This window comes from Aphidius gifuensis, linkage group LG1 (assembly GCF_014905175.1).
Source record: "Aphidius gifuensis isolate YNYX2018 linkage group LG1, ASM1490517v1, whole genome shotgun sequence".
In the NCBI taxonomy this organism is placed as follows: Eukaryota; Metazoa; Arthropoda; class Insecta; order Hymenoptera; family Braconidae; genus Aphidius; species Aphidius gifuensis.
Window position 1 is genome coordinate 22,196,603 of NC_057788.1, and position 17,891 is coordinate 22,214,493.

The window sequence follows — 17,891 nt, forward strand, 5'->3', positions numbered from 1 at the left end:
ATACGAATCTTTTTATTATTATAATACCGTTTTTTCCATATAAAAAAAGATGAAGATTAATTCATTTGAGTTATTGTAAACTTTATGTTTTGTATTTTTTGATTTTTCAGATATTGATGAACCTGTAACGTTTAATTTTCAATTCACAGTTAGTACCCACTATATTGATGCTGGATTAACAAGTCCTGAAACTATTATTGAACCAGTTCCAGATCGTTTGTCAACTTCAATTCTTTGTCCACGTAAATAAATCAAATATTATTTTATCAGTGTCGAATATTAAATAACGATTGTACCTAAAAATATTAATTTAAACATTTATTTTTGTCTGAATAAAATCAACGGTTGGTCTTTAAATTTATTTTCAATTTCAATATTCATTGATATGTTCCAATAAATATGAATAAGTTAATCAATTGAGAAAAAAGTGATTCAAAACAAAAATACCAATGGAGACATTTATTACTCAATAAAATATAATTTTTTAAGTGAAATTATTAATTTAAATGTTATGTAGTTTTGTAGAAAATTATAAAAATTATTTCAATTAGACAAAGAAAAAAAAAGGATATTTTATATAAAAAATAATATTTAATTGCCACTTCCAACAGCATGAAGAATCTTGCAAAGTACACTGCCTTCATCTTTTTCTAATTTTCTATATGTATTGCTAGCAAGCACTTCGTGCAGATGAGATTTAATAAACATTAATGCTCAATGTTTCAAGTTTTTAGCATTATTTTTATTAGCAATTACAAAAAATTCTGTTGCTTTGTCAATATCAGTAGAACTGAGAAGAGCTTTCTCACACTGATTATTGAGATGATCCAACTGATACTTACCAGCTTGTGTACATGTAATACAACAGCTCTTAAAAAACATCTTCATCAATATCTTCAATAATAACTTCATTTTCTGTATTTTCGGCGGCAAGAATTCCTTTAATTGCTTTGAATTATTTTGTTTTGACTTTGATAATCACATCACTAGATTTACCACTTTCTAAGAGGTCAGCATAAACATCTTCCAGATGTCTTTCAGCAGTATATCAACATTTTCACAAATATTGGCCATAATAGGTTGATTTTCATCTGGTTTATTTGTTGATATCATCAACTCACACGAAATTAATAAAGTGTTATTTGATAAATAACGTACCAAATCTGAACAATAAAGTAAACAACTAACTTCTCTCTTATCAATTGAAAAAAACTATTTAACTTGCATCATTAATATTTTACATTCGTCATTTGACGAATGATTACAAAGCAATTGGAATATGTCTATTGTTTTAATTGTAACATTTAATTGCAACGATACATATTGATTTTTATTTCATGCAAATGAAATAAAATTAGATCGTTAAATTTATCTCAGTACTCAATAAAATCATTCATCGATAAAAATACTTACTTATTATCACAATAATAATGTCTCTATTTCTAATACCTATTTTATTAAATTTTTCAAGTCTTTCAACATTGTGTTTTAAACAATGAACAGTACACGAATAACTTTATAAAAATTAATTGTTTTTTTCATTTGAAAATCAGAATTAAAGTCATTTATTACAATAAAAGAAAAATATCTAAAACATTACAAACAAAAAAAAAAAATAAAAGTGGCTTATTAAATATTATAAATCATGAAAAATATTTTTGTTGGTATTTTTTTTGTTTTTATAACAGATCATACACAAGCTCTTGACGTAGTTCCTCTAAAAATTGGTATTCCATATTTTGAGTATGGATATATACCAACTCAATTTTTAGATCAACCATTGTATGCATGTGTCGAGGCTGAATTAGAATATGGTGAATCTCTCTGGTACTGGGTAATTATAAAATTTTAGCATTTTAAAATTAAATTGATCACTTCAAAATAATAAAATTACTCATGGTAAATAACATAGATATTTAATTTTATTGATTGAAATTTAAAATTAATGAAACAAATTGATTTTTTACATCAATTATTTAGATTGATTTTGAACAGCGTTCTCCGCTATATCAAGACTATAACGAATGGGTATTATTATGGACGAAAGGATTTCTCCGAGATGATCTTGTTGACACATGTTTTACTATTCCAGAACCACAACAACGATTCACAATGTACTTGAATGCAACATCAAATATGACCTGTATGAAAAATTCATAAAAAAAAATTATATATCAATATTTATCATTCAAATTGTTACAGCTGAAATAAATAAACATAGGACTTTCGATACAATTCATGGAATATATGTTGGAAATATAGAGTAAATTTTACTTTTAATTATTGGATTAATATGATAAATATAATTTATAATTTTTTATAATTTATTTTACAATTAGAGAATATAAATCTAACGAAAGTCTAATTATCGGAAAACTTTGGCCTGATTTAAATCGAGTGCCAGGATATCTTCAGAGTGATTATCAATGCACTGACGTGTATACTGTTGCTGCAAATGATATAGTTACGATTAATTATGGCATACAAAATATATCTGGTTATATTCACAAACTCACGGTATAAAATTCGACTTTATTTATTTGTTTATAATCGATTGTTTAGCTGAAAAAATTTGTGATGGTTTTCTAAATTTTTATTTTAAGATACAAGAAAATAGTTTAGAATATCCACTTTCTAATTGGGAACAAGATCGTCCAGAATATATAGTTAATGAAGAATTACTTATAGAAGGAAGATCGTATCTCCAATTTACAGCTCCAAAAAATATGGATATACGAATTTTTTTTTATACTTTTGCTAAGCAGGGTAAGTTATTGATACGAATCTTTTTATCATTATAATATAATTTTTTATTTTTATATAAAAAGAAAGAGATAAGGATTAATTTATTTCAATTATTGTAAACTTTATGTTTTTGATGTTTCAGAAATTTATACACCTTTGATGGGTTTATATTGGCATACAGTTACTACCCACCGAATTATTAAGACTGGATCACAATCTGAAACTCCTAAAACTGTAATTAAACCAACTGAACGTACATATCCAGCTTCAATTCTTTGTCCACGTTCATAAATGAAGTATTATTTTATCAGTATCGAATATAAAATAACGATTATACTAACAATATTAATTTAAACATTTATTTTTGTCTGAATAAAAAACAACAGTTAGTCTTTAAATTTATTTTTAATTTTGATTATTAATTAATATGTTAACATGTAATTTCAATAATTAAGAGTAAGTTTTTCAATTAAGAAAAAAATGATTCAAAACAAAAATACCAATGGAGACATTTATGATTTGATACAATATAATTTTTTTATTGAAATTATAAAGTCAAATAATAAGTACGTAGTAGTATATACAATTATGAAAATTACTTTTCTTTAATTAAAAAAAAAATATGTTTTATTTTTTAAAAAAATTTTCAATGAACACTTGAAAAGTAACATAAGCCAACTCCATAAGAACACTCAAGTTTTGTTTTCTCAATTTGGAAAATTTTCTGCTGCTAAGCACTGGGTGCCGATGACTTCTACGGAACTGTAACGTTCCACATTTTAATTTTTTAGTATTATTTTTATAAACAAAAACAAAAAAATCTGCTGCTTTTCCAATATCAATAGAACTGAGAAGAGTTGTCTCACACTGATTCTTGAGATAATTCAACTGATATTTATCAGCTGCAATGAGTAAATCCATTGTCATTTCCTGGATATTCTTTAACTCACCTGTGCAAATGTAATACAACAGTTTTTCAAAAACATCTTCATTAATAAATCGAATATTTCTCCGAATTTTTCCAAATTTCTCTGCGATTACTCCAAATTTCTCCACGGTTACACTGAACGGTCACTGGCCTCGGCACACACCACTTGCAAAATTCAAAAAGCAAAAATCAAAATTTATATTGCGTTGCAATATCAATTTAAAAATAAAATTCATAAAGTTTTGAATATTGTTATCAAATAAAATAATAAAATGATTTAAATTATAATTCACTAATAAATTTATTATTTAAATTTTTTTTTTCTTGGAAAAAGAAATTTTGAACAGGAACATTGAATTAACGAAGAGGTATTTTACATATTTCAAAGCTTTTCTCTTCTAAATTATAATTTCCTAAGGCACGTCGAATAAACGTATTTCAAATCGTGATAGAATGAGGTAAGTAAAATCACGATGGGCTCCATAACTATTAAATATGACTATTGTTTAAACATTAAATTGCAACAATACAAATTAATTTTTATTTCATGCAAATAAAAGAAAATTAGATCGTAAAATATTATTATCTCAGTACTCAATAAAATCGATAAATTACTTATCACAATAATAATGTCTCTATTGAACAATGAGCAGTACACTAATAACTTTATAAAAATTAATTGTAAATCGGAATTAAAGTCATTTATTACAATAAAAGAAAAATATCTAAAACATTGTGAACGAAAAAAAAAAATAATAAAAGATTCTCATTAAATATTGTAAATCATGAAAAACATTTTTGTTGGTATTTTTTTAATTTTTATAACAGATTATACACAAGCTCTTGACGTAGTTCCTTTAAAAATTGGTATTCCATATTTTGAGTATGGATATATACCAACTCAATTTTTAGATAAACCAATGTATGCATGTGTCCAGGCTCTATTAGAATATGGTGAATCTCTCTGGTACTGGGTAATTATAAAATTTTAGAATTTTAAAATTAATTTTTTCATTTTAAAATAATGAAATGACTCATGGTAAATAACATAGATATTCAATTGTGCTTTATTCTTATTGATTGAAATTTAAAATTTATGAAACAAATTGATTTTTTACATCAATTATTTAGATTGATTTTGAACAGCGTTCTCCGCTATATCAAGACTATGAAAAATGGGTATTATTATGGACGAAAGAACACCTCCGAGGTGATATGGTTGACTCATGTTTTACTATTCCAGAACCACAACAACGATTCACAATGTACTTGAATGCAACATCAAATGTGACTTGTATGTAAAATTCATAAAAAAAATTATATTATTGTATATCAATATTTATCATTTAAATTGTTACAGCCGATTTAAATAAACATAGAGCTTTCAATGTAATTCATGGAATATATGTTGGAACTATAGAGTAAATTTTTCTTTTAATTATTGGATTAATAATAATTATAATTTATAATTTTTTATAATTTATTTTTCAATTAGCGAATTTGACCCAAGTCGAAATAATAAAATAATTTGGCCTGATTCAAATCGAGTGCCAGGATATCTTCAGAGTGATTATCAATGCAGTGACGTGTATACTGTTGCTGAAAATGATATAGTTACGATTCATTATCTGATATCTAACGTATCTGGTTATATTCACAAAATCACGGTATAAAATTTGACATTATTTATTTGTATATAATCAATTTTATAGCTGAAAAAATATATGATGGTTTTCTAAATTTCAATTTTCAGATACAAGAAGATAGTATAGAATTTCCACTTTCTAATTGGGAACAAGATCGTCCAGAATATATAGTTAATGAAGAATTACTTGATGAAGGAGAATCATTTTTCCAATTTACAGCTGCAAAAAATATGGATATACGAATTTTTTTTTATACTTTTGCTAAGGAAGGTAAGTTATTGATACAAATCTTTTTATTATTATAATATCATTTTTTTTTTATATAAAAAGAAAAAGATAAAGATTAATTTATTTCAATTATTGTAAACTTTGTTTTGTATTTTTTGATGTTTCAGAATTTTATTCACCTTCAGTGGGGGAATATGGGGGAATATTCATAGTTACTACCCACCAAATTATTGATGCTGAATCAAATTCTGAAACTCCTAAAACTAGAATTGAATCATCTGAAGGGACATATCCAGCTTCAATTCTTTGTCCACCTATTTATTAATTTATTCTTCAATAAATTAAATATTATTTTATCAGTGTTGAATATTAAATAACGATTATACTTAAAAATTTTAATTTAAACTTTTGTCTGAATAAAAAACAACAGTTGGTCTTTAAATTCATTTTTAATTTTATTTATTAATTAATATGTTCCAATAAATATGAATAAGTTTTTCAATTAAGAAGAAAAAATCCAATGAAAACATTTGTTATTTGATACAATGTAATTTTTTAAGTGAAATGATTAATTTAAATGATACGTAGTAATATAGAAAATTATAAAAATTATTTTAATTATTTTTTTTTTAATTATACAATAAACAGAAAAAAAAAGGATAATTAACTTCACAAAATAATATTTAATCACTACCACATCTTGCAGATGAGATTTAATAAACATTATTGCTCCATGTTTCAAGTTTTTAGCTTTATATTTATTAGCAATTATAAAAAATTCTGATGCTTTTAATGCATACCATTTTAAATAAATAAAATAAAAAAATTAAAATTTTTTTAGACTCTTATAATGATGTATAAAAACAAGAAAAAAAAATCGATTACTTTAGTTTTTGTTTATTATCTTGGCTGGTAGTATCTCTAGTAAAAATTTTCATTGAAATATAGCCCAAAAAAATGATCGAAAAAAATAGAAAAAGAAAACCAGGTGTATATTCACCAAATAAAATTAATGTAACAATACCAATTAATTGAAATGCCAATAAAATTGGTGCAAGATAAACAGCTAATATAATAAGTAATGAATTTTCTTATGTATATATGTTAACATTCAATTATTTTTTTTGAAAAACTTGACATTTTACGACAACAAATCATTTTCTTTTCATTTTTATTTGTTTCGAGTGTACATTATATTTTTTCTATTCATTTTATAAAGCATCAAGTGATAACAATAAATAATCTTACTACATTAAAATTTAAAACAATAAAAATCTAATACTTTATGATTAAAAAAAACTATTTAACTTGCATTATTAATATTTTACATTTGCATTTGACAAATGATTATAAAACTATTAAATATGTCTATTGTTTAAACATTTAATTGCAACAATACATATTGATTTTTATTTATCGCAAATGAAAGAAAATTAGATCGTAAAATTTGTCTTATTACTCAATAAAATCATTCATCGATGAAAATACTTATCACAATATTAATGTCTTTATTTGTAATACCTATTTTATTAAATTTTTTCAAGTCTTTCAACATTATGTTTTGAACAATGAACAGTACCAAATAACTTTATGAAAATTAAAAATTATAACTAAATTTGAAAATCATAACTAAATTCATTTATTACAATATATATATAAAAAAAAAAAAAAATATCTAAAAGACTGTAAATAAAAACATCATAATAAAAGCAGCTTATTAAATATTATAAATCATGAAAAATATTTTTGTTGGTATTTTTTTTATTTTTATAACAGATCATACACAAGCTCTTGACGTAGTTTCTCTAAAAATTGGTGTTCAATATTTTGAGTATGGATATATACCAACTAAATTTTTAGATAAACCATTGTATTCATGTGTCCAGGCTAATTTAGCAGATGGTGAATCTCTTTGGTACTGGGTATTTATGAAATTTTAGCATTTTAAAATTAATTTATGCTTTTTAAAATAATAAAATTACTCATGGTAAATAACATAGATATTTAATTTTAATATTTTATTGATTGAAATTTAAAATAAATGAAACAAATACAATGAAATAATACAATTACTTACGGTAAATAACAAAAATATTTAATTGTGCTTTATTCTTATTGATTGAAATCTGAAATTAATGAAAAAATTGATTTTTTACATCAATTATTTAGATTGATTATGCAAAGCACTCTGTGCTAAATCTAAAATATGAAACATGGAAATTGTTATGGACGAAAACACACCTCGATAGTGATGTTGTTGACTCATGTTTTTCTCTTCCAGAACCACAGCAACGATTTACAATGTACTTGAATGCAACAACAAATTTAACCGGTATGTAAAATTCATTAAAAAAAAATATATTATTGTATATCAATATTTATCATTTAAATTGTTACAGCCGATTTAAATAAACATAGAGCTTTCGATGTAATTCCTGGAATATATATTGGAGATTTAAGGTAAATTTTTCTTTTAATTATTGAATTAATAAAAATTATAATTTGTTTTTCTATTAGAGACTTTCACGTAAGTAAGAACAAAGAAAAAATTTGGCCTGATTCAAATCGAGTGCCAGGATATCTTCAGAGTGATTATCGATGCACCGACGTGTATAAAATTGCTGAAAATGATATAGTTACGATTCGTTATAACATAGATCATATGCCTGATTATATTCACAAACTCACAGTAAAAAATTTGACTTTATAATTATTTGTATATAATAAATTTTTCAGCGAAAAATATATAGTATTGATTTTAAATTTTAATTTCCAGGTACAAGAAGATACCCACCTATATCCACTTTCTAATTGGGAACCATTTAGTCCAGAATATATCATTAATGAAGAATTAACTACAGATGGACCATCAGTTGCCACATTTAAAGCTTGGAAAGATTTAAAAATACGAATTTTTTATTATACTTTTGTTAAGAATCGTAAGTTATTGATACGAATCTTTTTATTATTATAATACCGTTTTTTCCATATAAAAAAAGATGAAGATTAATCCATTTGAGTTATTGTAAACTTTATGTTTTGTATTTTTTGATTTTTCAGATATTTATGAACCTGTAACGTTTAATTTTCAATTCACAGTTAGTACCCACTATATTGATACTGGATTAACAAGTCCTGAAACTATTATTGAACCAGTTGTAGATCGTTTGACAACATCAATTCTTTGTCCACGTCAATAAATCAAATATTATTTTATCAGTGTCGAATATTAAATAACGATTATACCTAAAAATATTAATTTAAACATTTATTTTTGTCTGAATAAAACCAACGGTTGGTCTTTAAATTTATTTTTAATTTCAATATTCATTGATATGTTCCAATAAATATGAATAAGTTTATCAATTGAGAAAAAAATGATTCAAAACAAAAATACCAATGGAGACATTTATTACTCAATACAATATAATTTTTTAAGTGAAATTATTAATTTAAATGATATGTGGTTTTGTAAAAAATTATAAAAATTATTCCAATTAGACAAAGAAAAAAAGAAGGATATTTTACTTTAAAACATAATATTTAATTGCCACCTCCAACAGCATGAAGAATCTTGCAAAGAACACTGCCTTCACCTTTTTCTAATTTTCTAAATGTATTGCTAGCAAGCACTTCTTGCAGATGAGATTTAATAAAAATTAATGCTCGATGTTTTAAGTTTTTAGCATTATTTTTATTAGCAAATACAAAAAATTCTGTTGCTTTCTCAATATTAATAGAACTGAGAAGAGCTTTCTCACACTGGTTCTTGAGATGATCCAACTGATACTTATAAGCTGCAGTATATCCATTGGCATTTCTTGAATATTTTTCGCCTCACCTGTATACATGTGATACAACAGTTCTTCAAAAACATCTTCATCAATATCTTCAACAATTACTTCATTTTCTGCATTTTCTTTAAGTTCATTATGATTAAACATGGCACTCAATACGAGCAGCAAGAGTTCCTTTGCTTTGAATGATTTTGTTTCAACTCTGATAATGACATCATTAGATTTACCACTTTCTAAGAGGTCAGCATAATCATCTTCCAGATGTCTTTCAGCAGTATCAACATTTTCACAAATATTGGCCATAATAGGTTGATTGACAACTGGTTTATTTTTTGATATTTTCAACTCACACGAAATTAATAAAGTGTTATTTGATAAATAACGTACCAAATCTAAACGATAACGTAAAGAACTAACTTCTCTCTTATCAACTGAAAAAAACTATTTAACTTGCATCATTAATATTTTACATTTGTCATTTGACAAATGATTATAAAGCCATTAAATATGTCTATTGTTTTAATTGTAACATTTAATTGCAACAATACATATTGATTTTTATTTCATGCAAACAAAAGAAAATTATTCAACAATCAGTCAATTCAAGCTTATTTAGAATATGGTGAATTTCTCTGGTACGTACTGGGTAATTATAAAATATTAACGATTAACGGTAATTAACGATTATACTTAAAAATATTGAATATTTATTTTCGTCTAAATAAAAAACAACAGTTGGTCTTTGAATTTATTTTTAATTTCAACGTTAATTAATATTTTCGATGTGATGATAAAACTATTTCGATTATTTTTTTTCAATTATACAATAAAAAAAAAAGGATAATTAACTTTAAAAAATAATATTTATTCACTACCATCAAAGTACTGAAGCAGCCTGCAAAGAAAACGGCTTTCTTCTTTTTGCATTTTTGTAAATGTTTTGCTAGTCATCGATTTCTGCAGATGAGATTTAATAAACTTTATCGTTCCATGTTTCAAGTTTTCAGCATTATTTTTTTCAGCAAATACAAAAAATTCTGCTGCTTTTTCAGTATCAATAGAACTGAGAAGAGTTTCCTCACACTGGTTCTTGAGATGATCCAACTGATATTTATCAGCTGCAATAAGTAAATCCATTGGCATATCCTGAATATTCTTTACCTCACCTGTGTACATGTAATACAACAGTTGTTCAAAAACATCTTCATCAATATCTTCAACAATAACTTTATTTTCTGTATTTTCTTTGACCTCATCATGATTAAACATGGCACTGAATACTGGACTATGAGCAACAAGAATTCCTTTAATTGCTTTAAATGATTTTGTCTTGACTTTGATAATGACATCACTAGATATACCACTTTTCAAAAGCTCAGCATAAGTATCTTTCAAATGTCTTTCAGCAATATCAACATTTTCACAAATATTGGCCATTATTGGTTGATTTACAACTGGTTCATTTGTTGATGTCTTCAACTCACATGAAATTAACAAAGTGTCATTTGATGAATAATCTTTTAAAGTTGAACGTTGAAATGAACAACTAACTTCTGTATAATCAATTATTGAAAATTTAACAGCCTCCGGACTTTCAAAAAAGGTGTGCTTTTTTTGCTTAGTTTCATAACTTAGAATCGACACGTTATACACGGCAAGGAAATTAGGATTATTTTCCAATGACTTGAGTTTTAACAATATTTTTACGTCATCGGTATCCGGTTGTGGACGTAAATCCATTTGAAGAGTCCATTCATCTTGAATTTCAGCCATTCCAGATGAAAAAGTTGAAGATTCTAATACTTCGTTACCATAAAAACTGTAGTCTTTAATTAACCACTCATATTTTACTGATCGTGTTTTTCGTTCAGTAACATAACGATAAATACGACCAACTGAATTAGTCATCTTGTTGAGTATATCTAAAATAGAAAACAGTTTACAAATTTTAGTTTAGGAAGTCTATTGCAACGTGGTGCCACCGTGGTGTCTTACGTGGTAACCTTACTTTTTCAAGACTATGTATTGAAACTTTAGTGCAAAATATATACCTGTGCGATAATTAAGAATTGGTTGATATGTTTGATAAGTCAAGCTTTTCTTGATATGGTGAAAAATTGAAGATCAGTGAAGATAGATTTTTGTCTAATACTCGATATGACTTCTTAGGAATCTTATTAAAAGTTAGAACAATGCAAATTGCAAACTGATTTCAACCAAGGTTTGTAGAATGACAGGAAATAGGAATGTAAACCATGTAAACTGTATATTTATAATGTATGTATTCTGTCACCAATATGCACCAATATATATGTTTTAAACACCCTCATTTGTATAAAACATGTAAAACATCATCCTCTAGCGGTAAAACTTGGAACTATCATCAAAAGTAACAATTCGGCACCCGATACGTATTCTCTCAGGGGCAGCGTTCTTTCGTCAATTTTTGAAGAAAAACAGCCAATAATAATAACAAAAATAAATATAGTATTACATATATGCTTTTCAGTATGAATAATTTAGTAGTGAAATAATCCTAACAAAATAATTTCATATTATACAATAAAATTCATATGCTTTAATGTTGGTAAATTTAATTTTTAACATTTATTTTTTCTTAGTAAGTAATAGTAAGTAATGTTTAATATACATAAAATTAGTATAAATTTAATATTACTATTTATTCTATAAAACTATTGTCGTTGTAATTTTTATTTTTTTAAATAATTATCTTTCAAAGAATTAAATGAGCTTAAAATTTATAATTTATGATATGGCATGTTTAGAGAAAATTGCTTAACATAAAAAAAATTATAATAAACACAATAAATGCTGATGAATAATGCATACTATTTTAAATGACAAATGAGCAAATTAAAATTTCTTTCAGACTCTTATAATGATGTAGAAAAAAAAATGATTATTTTAGTTTTTGTTTATTATCTTGGCTTGTAGTATCTCTAGTAAAAATTTTCATTGAAATATAGCCCAAAAAAATGATAGAAAAAAATAGAAAAAGAAAACCAGGTGTATATTCACCAAATAAAATTAATGTAACAATACCAATTAATTGAAATGCCAATAAAATTGGTGCAAGATAAACAGCTAATATAATAAGTAATGAATTTTCTTTACGTTTTTCAATTTGAAATTTTGAAAATTTTTGTATTACACATTTTTTACTACTACTTTGGCTATCTGATTGAATTTTTTTACTATCAGATATTAATCGTAAACCATATAAATTATGCTGACGTATATTGACATAAAAAAGAAATATTCTTTCACTAATTATTCGAAATAATTGACCAAAATTAAGTTGATTATTTTTGGCATTTTCAAGTGAATAAAGTAGATATGGAAATAAATTAAGATTTTGACAGCAATGACGTAATTTTTCCATTGATGAATGATTAAATAATCGTGGTGATCCACTGTTGTTTTTTTCTAAAACAAAATAATTAATAAAAAATTAATAAATTGTATTTTAAAATTATATTATTGAGAAAAAAATTAATTTACCTCTGAATAAATCAGAAACTCGACGAACTAAAGTCATTCTCGTTGACTTTTGATCACTCTTCATGATTTTCTTTTGCCCTTACTTGATTATCAAGAATAAACTTGAGTTGATAAACTCAAAAATGCAGATATGTCTTCTGAAATTAAGCAGTCATTTTTATTATAAGATTGGTAAATAAATTAATCAATGCATATAAATAAAAGTGTTATAAATGAATTAAAAAACTGACGTAAATTTTTTTTATTATTTACGATTTAAATAATATATAGAGACGTATATGGTTTTTAAATAATTAAGCTGTACTTGACAGCAAAATATTTTGCTCATTACATTGATAGTTTGAATTTTTCGATAGCCTTTTGAACTTATTTTTATATTGCAGGAGATAAATACGATACATAAACGTTAAAGTAATAAATTTTTATTTATAATATTTCCAAAATAAGTGACACCAATAAAGAACCCCTTGCTATAATTATATATTGTGTATAAACGACTCACCAAAATAGCTATAACTTAATTAAGTTCACGATAATCATACATTTTTTTTTTACTATCTTTGGATGAAGGAAAAACTCGGAGAAATATTTCCACGACCGGTCTTTAGTATATCAAATTTATTCTTTACCAGGATTTAATTTTTGAGCTCACTGGATGAAAAGTTATACCATTGAAAATTTTTGCTTACTGAGCTCAAGAATCAAGTTCCTTGATGTGTTCATTCAGGCTTCACGGTAAATGGAAACTTTTCATGGTCGTAATTATTAGCCAACAATTTATCAGTCGACAAATGACCTGTTGTACTCAATCAAGGACAAACGATGCGTACAGTTTGGAATAAAAGTTTACTACACATCAACTATTATTATTTATATAAATAAAAAAAAAAAACAGTAAATTGTTTTACTTTTTACTGGCTAATCAACTGTTATAAATCTAAACTGATGTTTAACTTTAAATTCTGTCTAGTGCAAATCAACGAACAATCTATATGACCATATACGTACTTCTTCTTAATTAATAAATATTCTGGTTCATTAAAAAATATAAAATACAATATTTATTATAATTTATAAAGTATGTTTAACAAAAAAAATATTCTTACCAAACAATATGCAGAAGTAATTTAAATTCCACCCAAATCACTTTGAAATAACATCAAATGTAAATCACAAATTAAATTAAATTTCAACGTAACGATATTTTTTTATAATAATTAAAAACAATTAAAAATTTATGAAATATTCCCATAATATATTAATATATATATTTTTTTTAATTTATTCAAAATAAAATTATTTATATGATAAATAATAAATATTGATTGACACTGATGTGAACAGAACGTCAACTACTGTCTTAATGATAATGCTACCAACAAGCACCTGACAACAACACTCAACACACTCGTCGTTACTATATTTCGATGTCGAAAAAAAAATAATAAAAATACAATATTGTCTACTGTGGTGACATCTGAGTGCATCTGAGATTATGCATTTATTTAATTAATATATATTTTAAATGTCATGATAAATATATTGACAAGTAATGAGTAATAAATTTGTCTGAATCTTATTTTTAAAAATAATTAAAATCTCACTTCAACAAGTGTAATTGAATAAATAAAAAAAAAAATGATAATAACCATGATGAAATGCTCTCAGTACATATACCAGACTTAAATAATTATTATGTTTGCAAAGCTAGGTGATCACGCAGTATACATCTTGTGTTCACGTGCTGGTATCATCATAATATTTCTGTAAAATTTTCCCTTCTCTCTCTCGCTCTTAATATAGTATTAAGTCCACAGCATGATTCCAGACGTTCATCATTCGAGAAACAGTAGGTTATCAATTGATTCTTGTCCTTTGGATTATGTTTATATAAAAATCTTGGACTATCATCGTTTGTTTTTTTTTTTTCTTTTCAAGTTAAAAAGAAACATTCGAAATCCGTCATTCAAATAATATGATATTACAACCATTTAATTATTTTTTTTTTCACAAATATTTATATACATTTGGCCTCGTAATGTTTGAAATATTTTTTATCAAATTAAATGATTATTTTTTCGCTTGCTTATCAACATTGCTCATAAACATTTCCGGGTTATCTTTTTTTTTTAACATATGCGATGTTACTATTTATATCCCATTTCATCATTTAATTTTTTTTAATATTTTTTTTTATTTTTGTAATTAGATAAATAATCAAAGAAAAAAAATTTGTACGTAATAAGCATTTATCGATTGATAACCAGTAATTTAAATATAAATAGAAAATTAATCGTATGATTTTATTTTTATGATTTAATTTAATATACATAAAAAACTAGAATGAATTGTTCATTTTTATTATGCATAAAATTAACTTTTTTAAATGCCAATTAATTATTGTGTAATTGTTTTGTTTTTTTTTTCCTATTATAATATATTAATATATAATTAGTTAACACTCTTATAGACATCTTAAATTCTTGATGAGAAAACTCTCATTGATTTTTTTATCGACGATAAAAAAATATAACTCTGACATAAAAAATGAGAGTATATTATTTTATTTACAATAGGTAACATTTTTTTTTTTTTTTTGTACAATTAAATTTAAATCACATTATTTATCAAGTGACAAAGGCACACTTTTAAATATATAAATTTTGTTGTTTTTTAAATTTTAGAAAAATAATTATGGAGATGTTACAATATTGTTTCGATAAAGCGAAAAAGAATTTCGATTGTGATTTTTAATTGTACTTTTTTAACTTTTTAACACAGGGGACATATGCTTTTTTTAATATTAACAATTTCAAAAACCCCGAGGAAGAATAGACAAGTAATTTGCCAGTTTAATGATAAAAAAAAATTCAAAAAATAATATTAAAGCTTCTTTACTTTGAGTACGACAATATGTATAATTAAATTTGAAAAAATAAAAAAAAAAGAAATGAATTATGCTTAATAGTCTTCAAGTCCCCAAGGCAGCATGTCCAGTTTGATTTTATTTTGGTATTATTGAAGACATGTAGTCATTCAAAAATCAATAGACGAGGAAAAAAAAATAAAATACTCAGCTGCTTTGAATAATTATCTTGATGATTAGCTGATTTCAGCATTGAGTTGGTGAAGAACTGACATAACGACATCTCGCAGAGTCTAATAGATATTAATAAATATTTATAAAGCACTTGTTAAATATTTAAATGATTATGTAAATAATTTAAGTTAAAAGAAAGCATAAAACAGCGAGTAGGCAAATCAACAAGGGCATTTGTAATTGTTTAAAAAATCATACAAGCAAAAAACTTGGATTAAACTTAATTAAAATTTAATTGGATCAATAAAAAGTTTTATGTTTTTTAGCTGCGAGTGGCAAATAAAAATTAGAAATCATAAAAAAATGTTCTCAATAGCTTATTACTCGATAAAACTTACCTGAGGTTTGCAATGTTCCTCTAACCAGCTGAACACACATCCAGATAATTCAGCAAAATTTGCAACTGATATACTATTAAAAGTCTGAAAAAGACGATCCATTATTGCTTGAAACTGTAATTTAAAAAAAAGAACAAAGTGTTACACAAATTCTCATAGAAAAACAAAAAAGAAATTTCGTTCTACTTGTGTGATTAAAATTACCACTTGAAATTTAGTCTCATCAGAAACTCTCATTTCAGAATGTCCAGGTTGTGTTTGATGTGCTTTAACAATTTGTTCATAATTTGTCTGCATTATTTGTAATGCAACAACTTCTTTACGTAAAGAATTTCTTTCATCTTCTTGTTTTTTTTTTTGTTGTAATAAAAATTGTATATAATCTATGGATTTTTGTAGTACAGTTGCTTTTGATAATTTATAACCAGAAGCATCAGTATGTTGACATGTTGGCACTAAATCTTGTAATGAATCATATCCTTTTTTAATAGCATCTCTACGTTTTTGTTCAGCTTGTGTATGAGCTTCACGTCGACGTTCCTTATAGCTTATAGTGGAGTTTTGATTATCACTATCGTCATCTTCTGCAATAATAGAATTATATATATTTTTTTTGTTCAATTTAAATTACTCATTGGATTACAGCTTGGAGTAATGTTTTTTTTTTTTTAATTTAAATATTATAAAAGATTCATTTGAAGAACTTGAATGCATTGTGTTTGTAAAAATTGTTGTCACAGCTGTGTAAATATAACAAGCTATCAACTCTTTGAGAGATAAATGTTTTTATTTTTCAGTTGATAAATAATATAAAAAAAAAATCCTTAAATACTTAATTTCTTTGACGACTGTGTCAACGATTTGACTATGGATTGTACCCATTCGTATCAACAATTTCTGATATTTTGATGATTTATTATGCATACCAGAATTATGCGCTGATGATCCAGGAGTATTTAATGAGCCAGTGCTGTTACATCTTGGAAATAAATATTTTTCAGTAGGACTTAATGGCTCTAGTTTCATATCATTATCGTTGATTCCACTTCGACTCAGCATGTCTACAATTAAAATATTTATTATTAAATTTTACTGAAGATAGAAATCTACTTGACTCTTTAAATATATTTTACTATTTAAAAAAACTTACGGGTTTCAGTTTTTTCGTTACTCAATAACTCAGCCATGTGAATGCAGTAATAAAACTTGACTTGTATTTTTTTAATTTTTTTTTTTTTATTATGGTTATAAACGTTATGTAAGTCACGTGATTACAACAAAGAAGACAAAAGATAATACACTTGTTCAATTTCAATTGCTATATCTTCCCATTATTTGTTTTTATTGTAAAACTTTGATATCAAATGTCAATATTGACACATCTTGAAAGAGTGCCATTGCTTAGGTGCATTTCTAAACTATCTAATAATATTTACAAATTTTAGAAAAACGACCTTGATCATGCTCTTAAATGTCAGAGTTGTACAAGTGATTTTATAGTTTTTTACAATTATTTGTAAATTACACACACAAACAGTAAATTACTGTACAAAAATTTAACAGATTATTTTTATTGTATGTCAGAAT

The 17,891-nt window shown here is 24.8% G+C and overlaps 7 protein-coding genes across 9 annotated transcripts; 3 read left to right on the top strand and 4 right to left on the bottom strand.

Annotated features, from left to right (window-relative positions):
• Positions 1-1,468: 1,468 nt before the first annotated feature.
• On the top strand, positions 1,469-3,143 carry LOC122852647. The gene is made up of 6 exons (XM_044152560.1): positions 1,469-1,834; positions 1,981-2,143; positions 2,203-2,263; positions 2,340-2,517; positions 2,604-2,766; positions 2,888-3,143. Exons 1-6 carry the CDS (start codon positions 1,646-1,648, stop codon positions 3,034-3,036), a joined length of 903 nt encoding a protein of 300 aa, XP_044008495.1. The 5' UTR covers positions 1,469-1,645; the 3' UTR covers positions 3,037-3,143.
• Positions 3,144-4,318: 1,175 nt separating this feature from the next.
• Positions 4,319-5,989, top strand: LOC122860729. The gene is made up of 7 exons (XM_044164668.1): positions 4,319-4,325; positions 4,502-4,647; positions 4,805-4,967; positions 5,034-5,094; positions 5,169-5,340; positions 5,427-5,589; positions 5,715-5,989. The coding sequence occupies exons 1-7, from the start codon at positions 4,319-4,321 to the stop codon at positions 5,870-5,872; spliced, it is 870 nt and encodes a 289-aa protein (XP_044020603.1). The 3' UTR covers positions 5,873-5,989.
• Positions 5,990-7,037: 1,048 nt separating this feature from the next.
• LOC122852661 lies at positions 7,038-9,225 on the top strand. Its single transcript, XM_044152586.1, has 6 exons — positions 7,038-7,469; positions 7,717-7,879; positions 7,947-8,007; positions 8,065-8,236; positions 8,324-8,486; positions 8,608-9,225. Exons 1-6 carry the CDS (start codon positions 7,281-7,283, stop codon positions 8,745-8,747), a joined length of 888 nt encoding a protein of 295 aa, XP_044008521.1. The 5' UTR covers positions 7,038-7,280; the 3' UTR covers positions 8,748-9,225.
• LOC122860736 (TD and POZ domain-containing protein 3-like) lies at positions 9,091-9,647 on the bottom strand. The gene is made up of 2 exons (XM_044164681.1): positions 9,389-9,647; positions 9,091-9,344 (listed from the first exon to the last, which is right to left on the bottom strand). Exons 1-2 carry the CDS (start codon positions 9,645-9,647, stop codon positions 9,091-9,093), a joined length of 513 nt encoding a protein of 170 aa, XP_044020616.1.
• Positions 9,648-10,208: 561 nt separating this feature from the next.
• Positions 10,209-11,252, bottom strand: LOC122860745 (speckle-type POZ protein B-like). Its single transcript, XM_044164693.1, has one exon. It carries the CDS (start codon positions 11,250-11,252, stop codon positions 10,209-10,211), a length of 1,044 nt encoding a protein of 347 aa, XP_044020628.1.
• Positions 11,253-11,954: 702 nt separating this feature from the next.
• Positions 11,955-12,976, bottom strand: LOC122852737. The gene is made up of 2 exons (XM_044152695.1): positions 12,867-12,976; positions 11,955-12,791 (listed from the first exon to the last, which is right to left on the bottom strand). The coding sequence occupies exons 1-2, from the start codon at positions 12,928-12,930 to the stop codon at positions 12,265-12,267; spliced, it is 591 nt and encodes a 196-aa protein (XP_044008630.1). The 5' UTR covers positions 12,931-12,976; the 3' UTR covers positions 11,955-12,264.
• On the bottom strand, positions 12,867-17,852 carry LOC122852715 (max-like protein X). Of its 3 annotated transcripts, none has more exons than XM_044152676.1 (5): positions 17,455-17,852; positions 17,141-17,365; positions 16,509-16,888; positions 16,305-16,418; positions 12,867-13,003 (listed from the first exon to the last, which is right to left on the bottom strand). In XM_044152676.1, exons 1-5 carry the CDS (start codon positions 17,489-17,491, stop codon positions 12,983-12,985), a joined length of 777 nt encoding a protein of 258 aa, XP_044008611.1. In that variant the 5' UTR covers positions 17,492-17,852; the 3' UTR covers positions 12,867-12,982. The 3 variants fall into 3 exon arrangements, with proteins under 3 accessions (XP_044008611.1, XP_044008619.1, XP_044008603.1); XM_044152684.1 differs by lacking the exon at positions 12,867-13,003 and adding an exon at positions 14,740-16,025 and having other exon boundaries at positions 17,231-17,365; positions 17,455-17,823; XM_044152668.1 differs by lacking the exon at positions 12,867-13,003 and adding an exon at positions 15,634-16,025 and having other exon boundaries at positions 17,455-17,847.
• Positions 17,853-17,891: the final 39 nt, after the last annotated feature.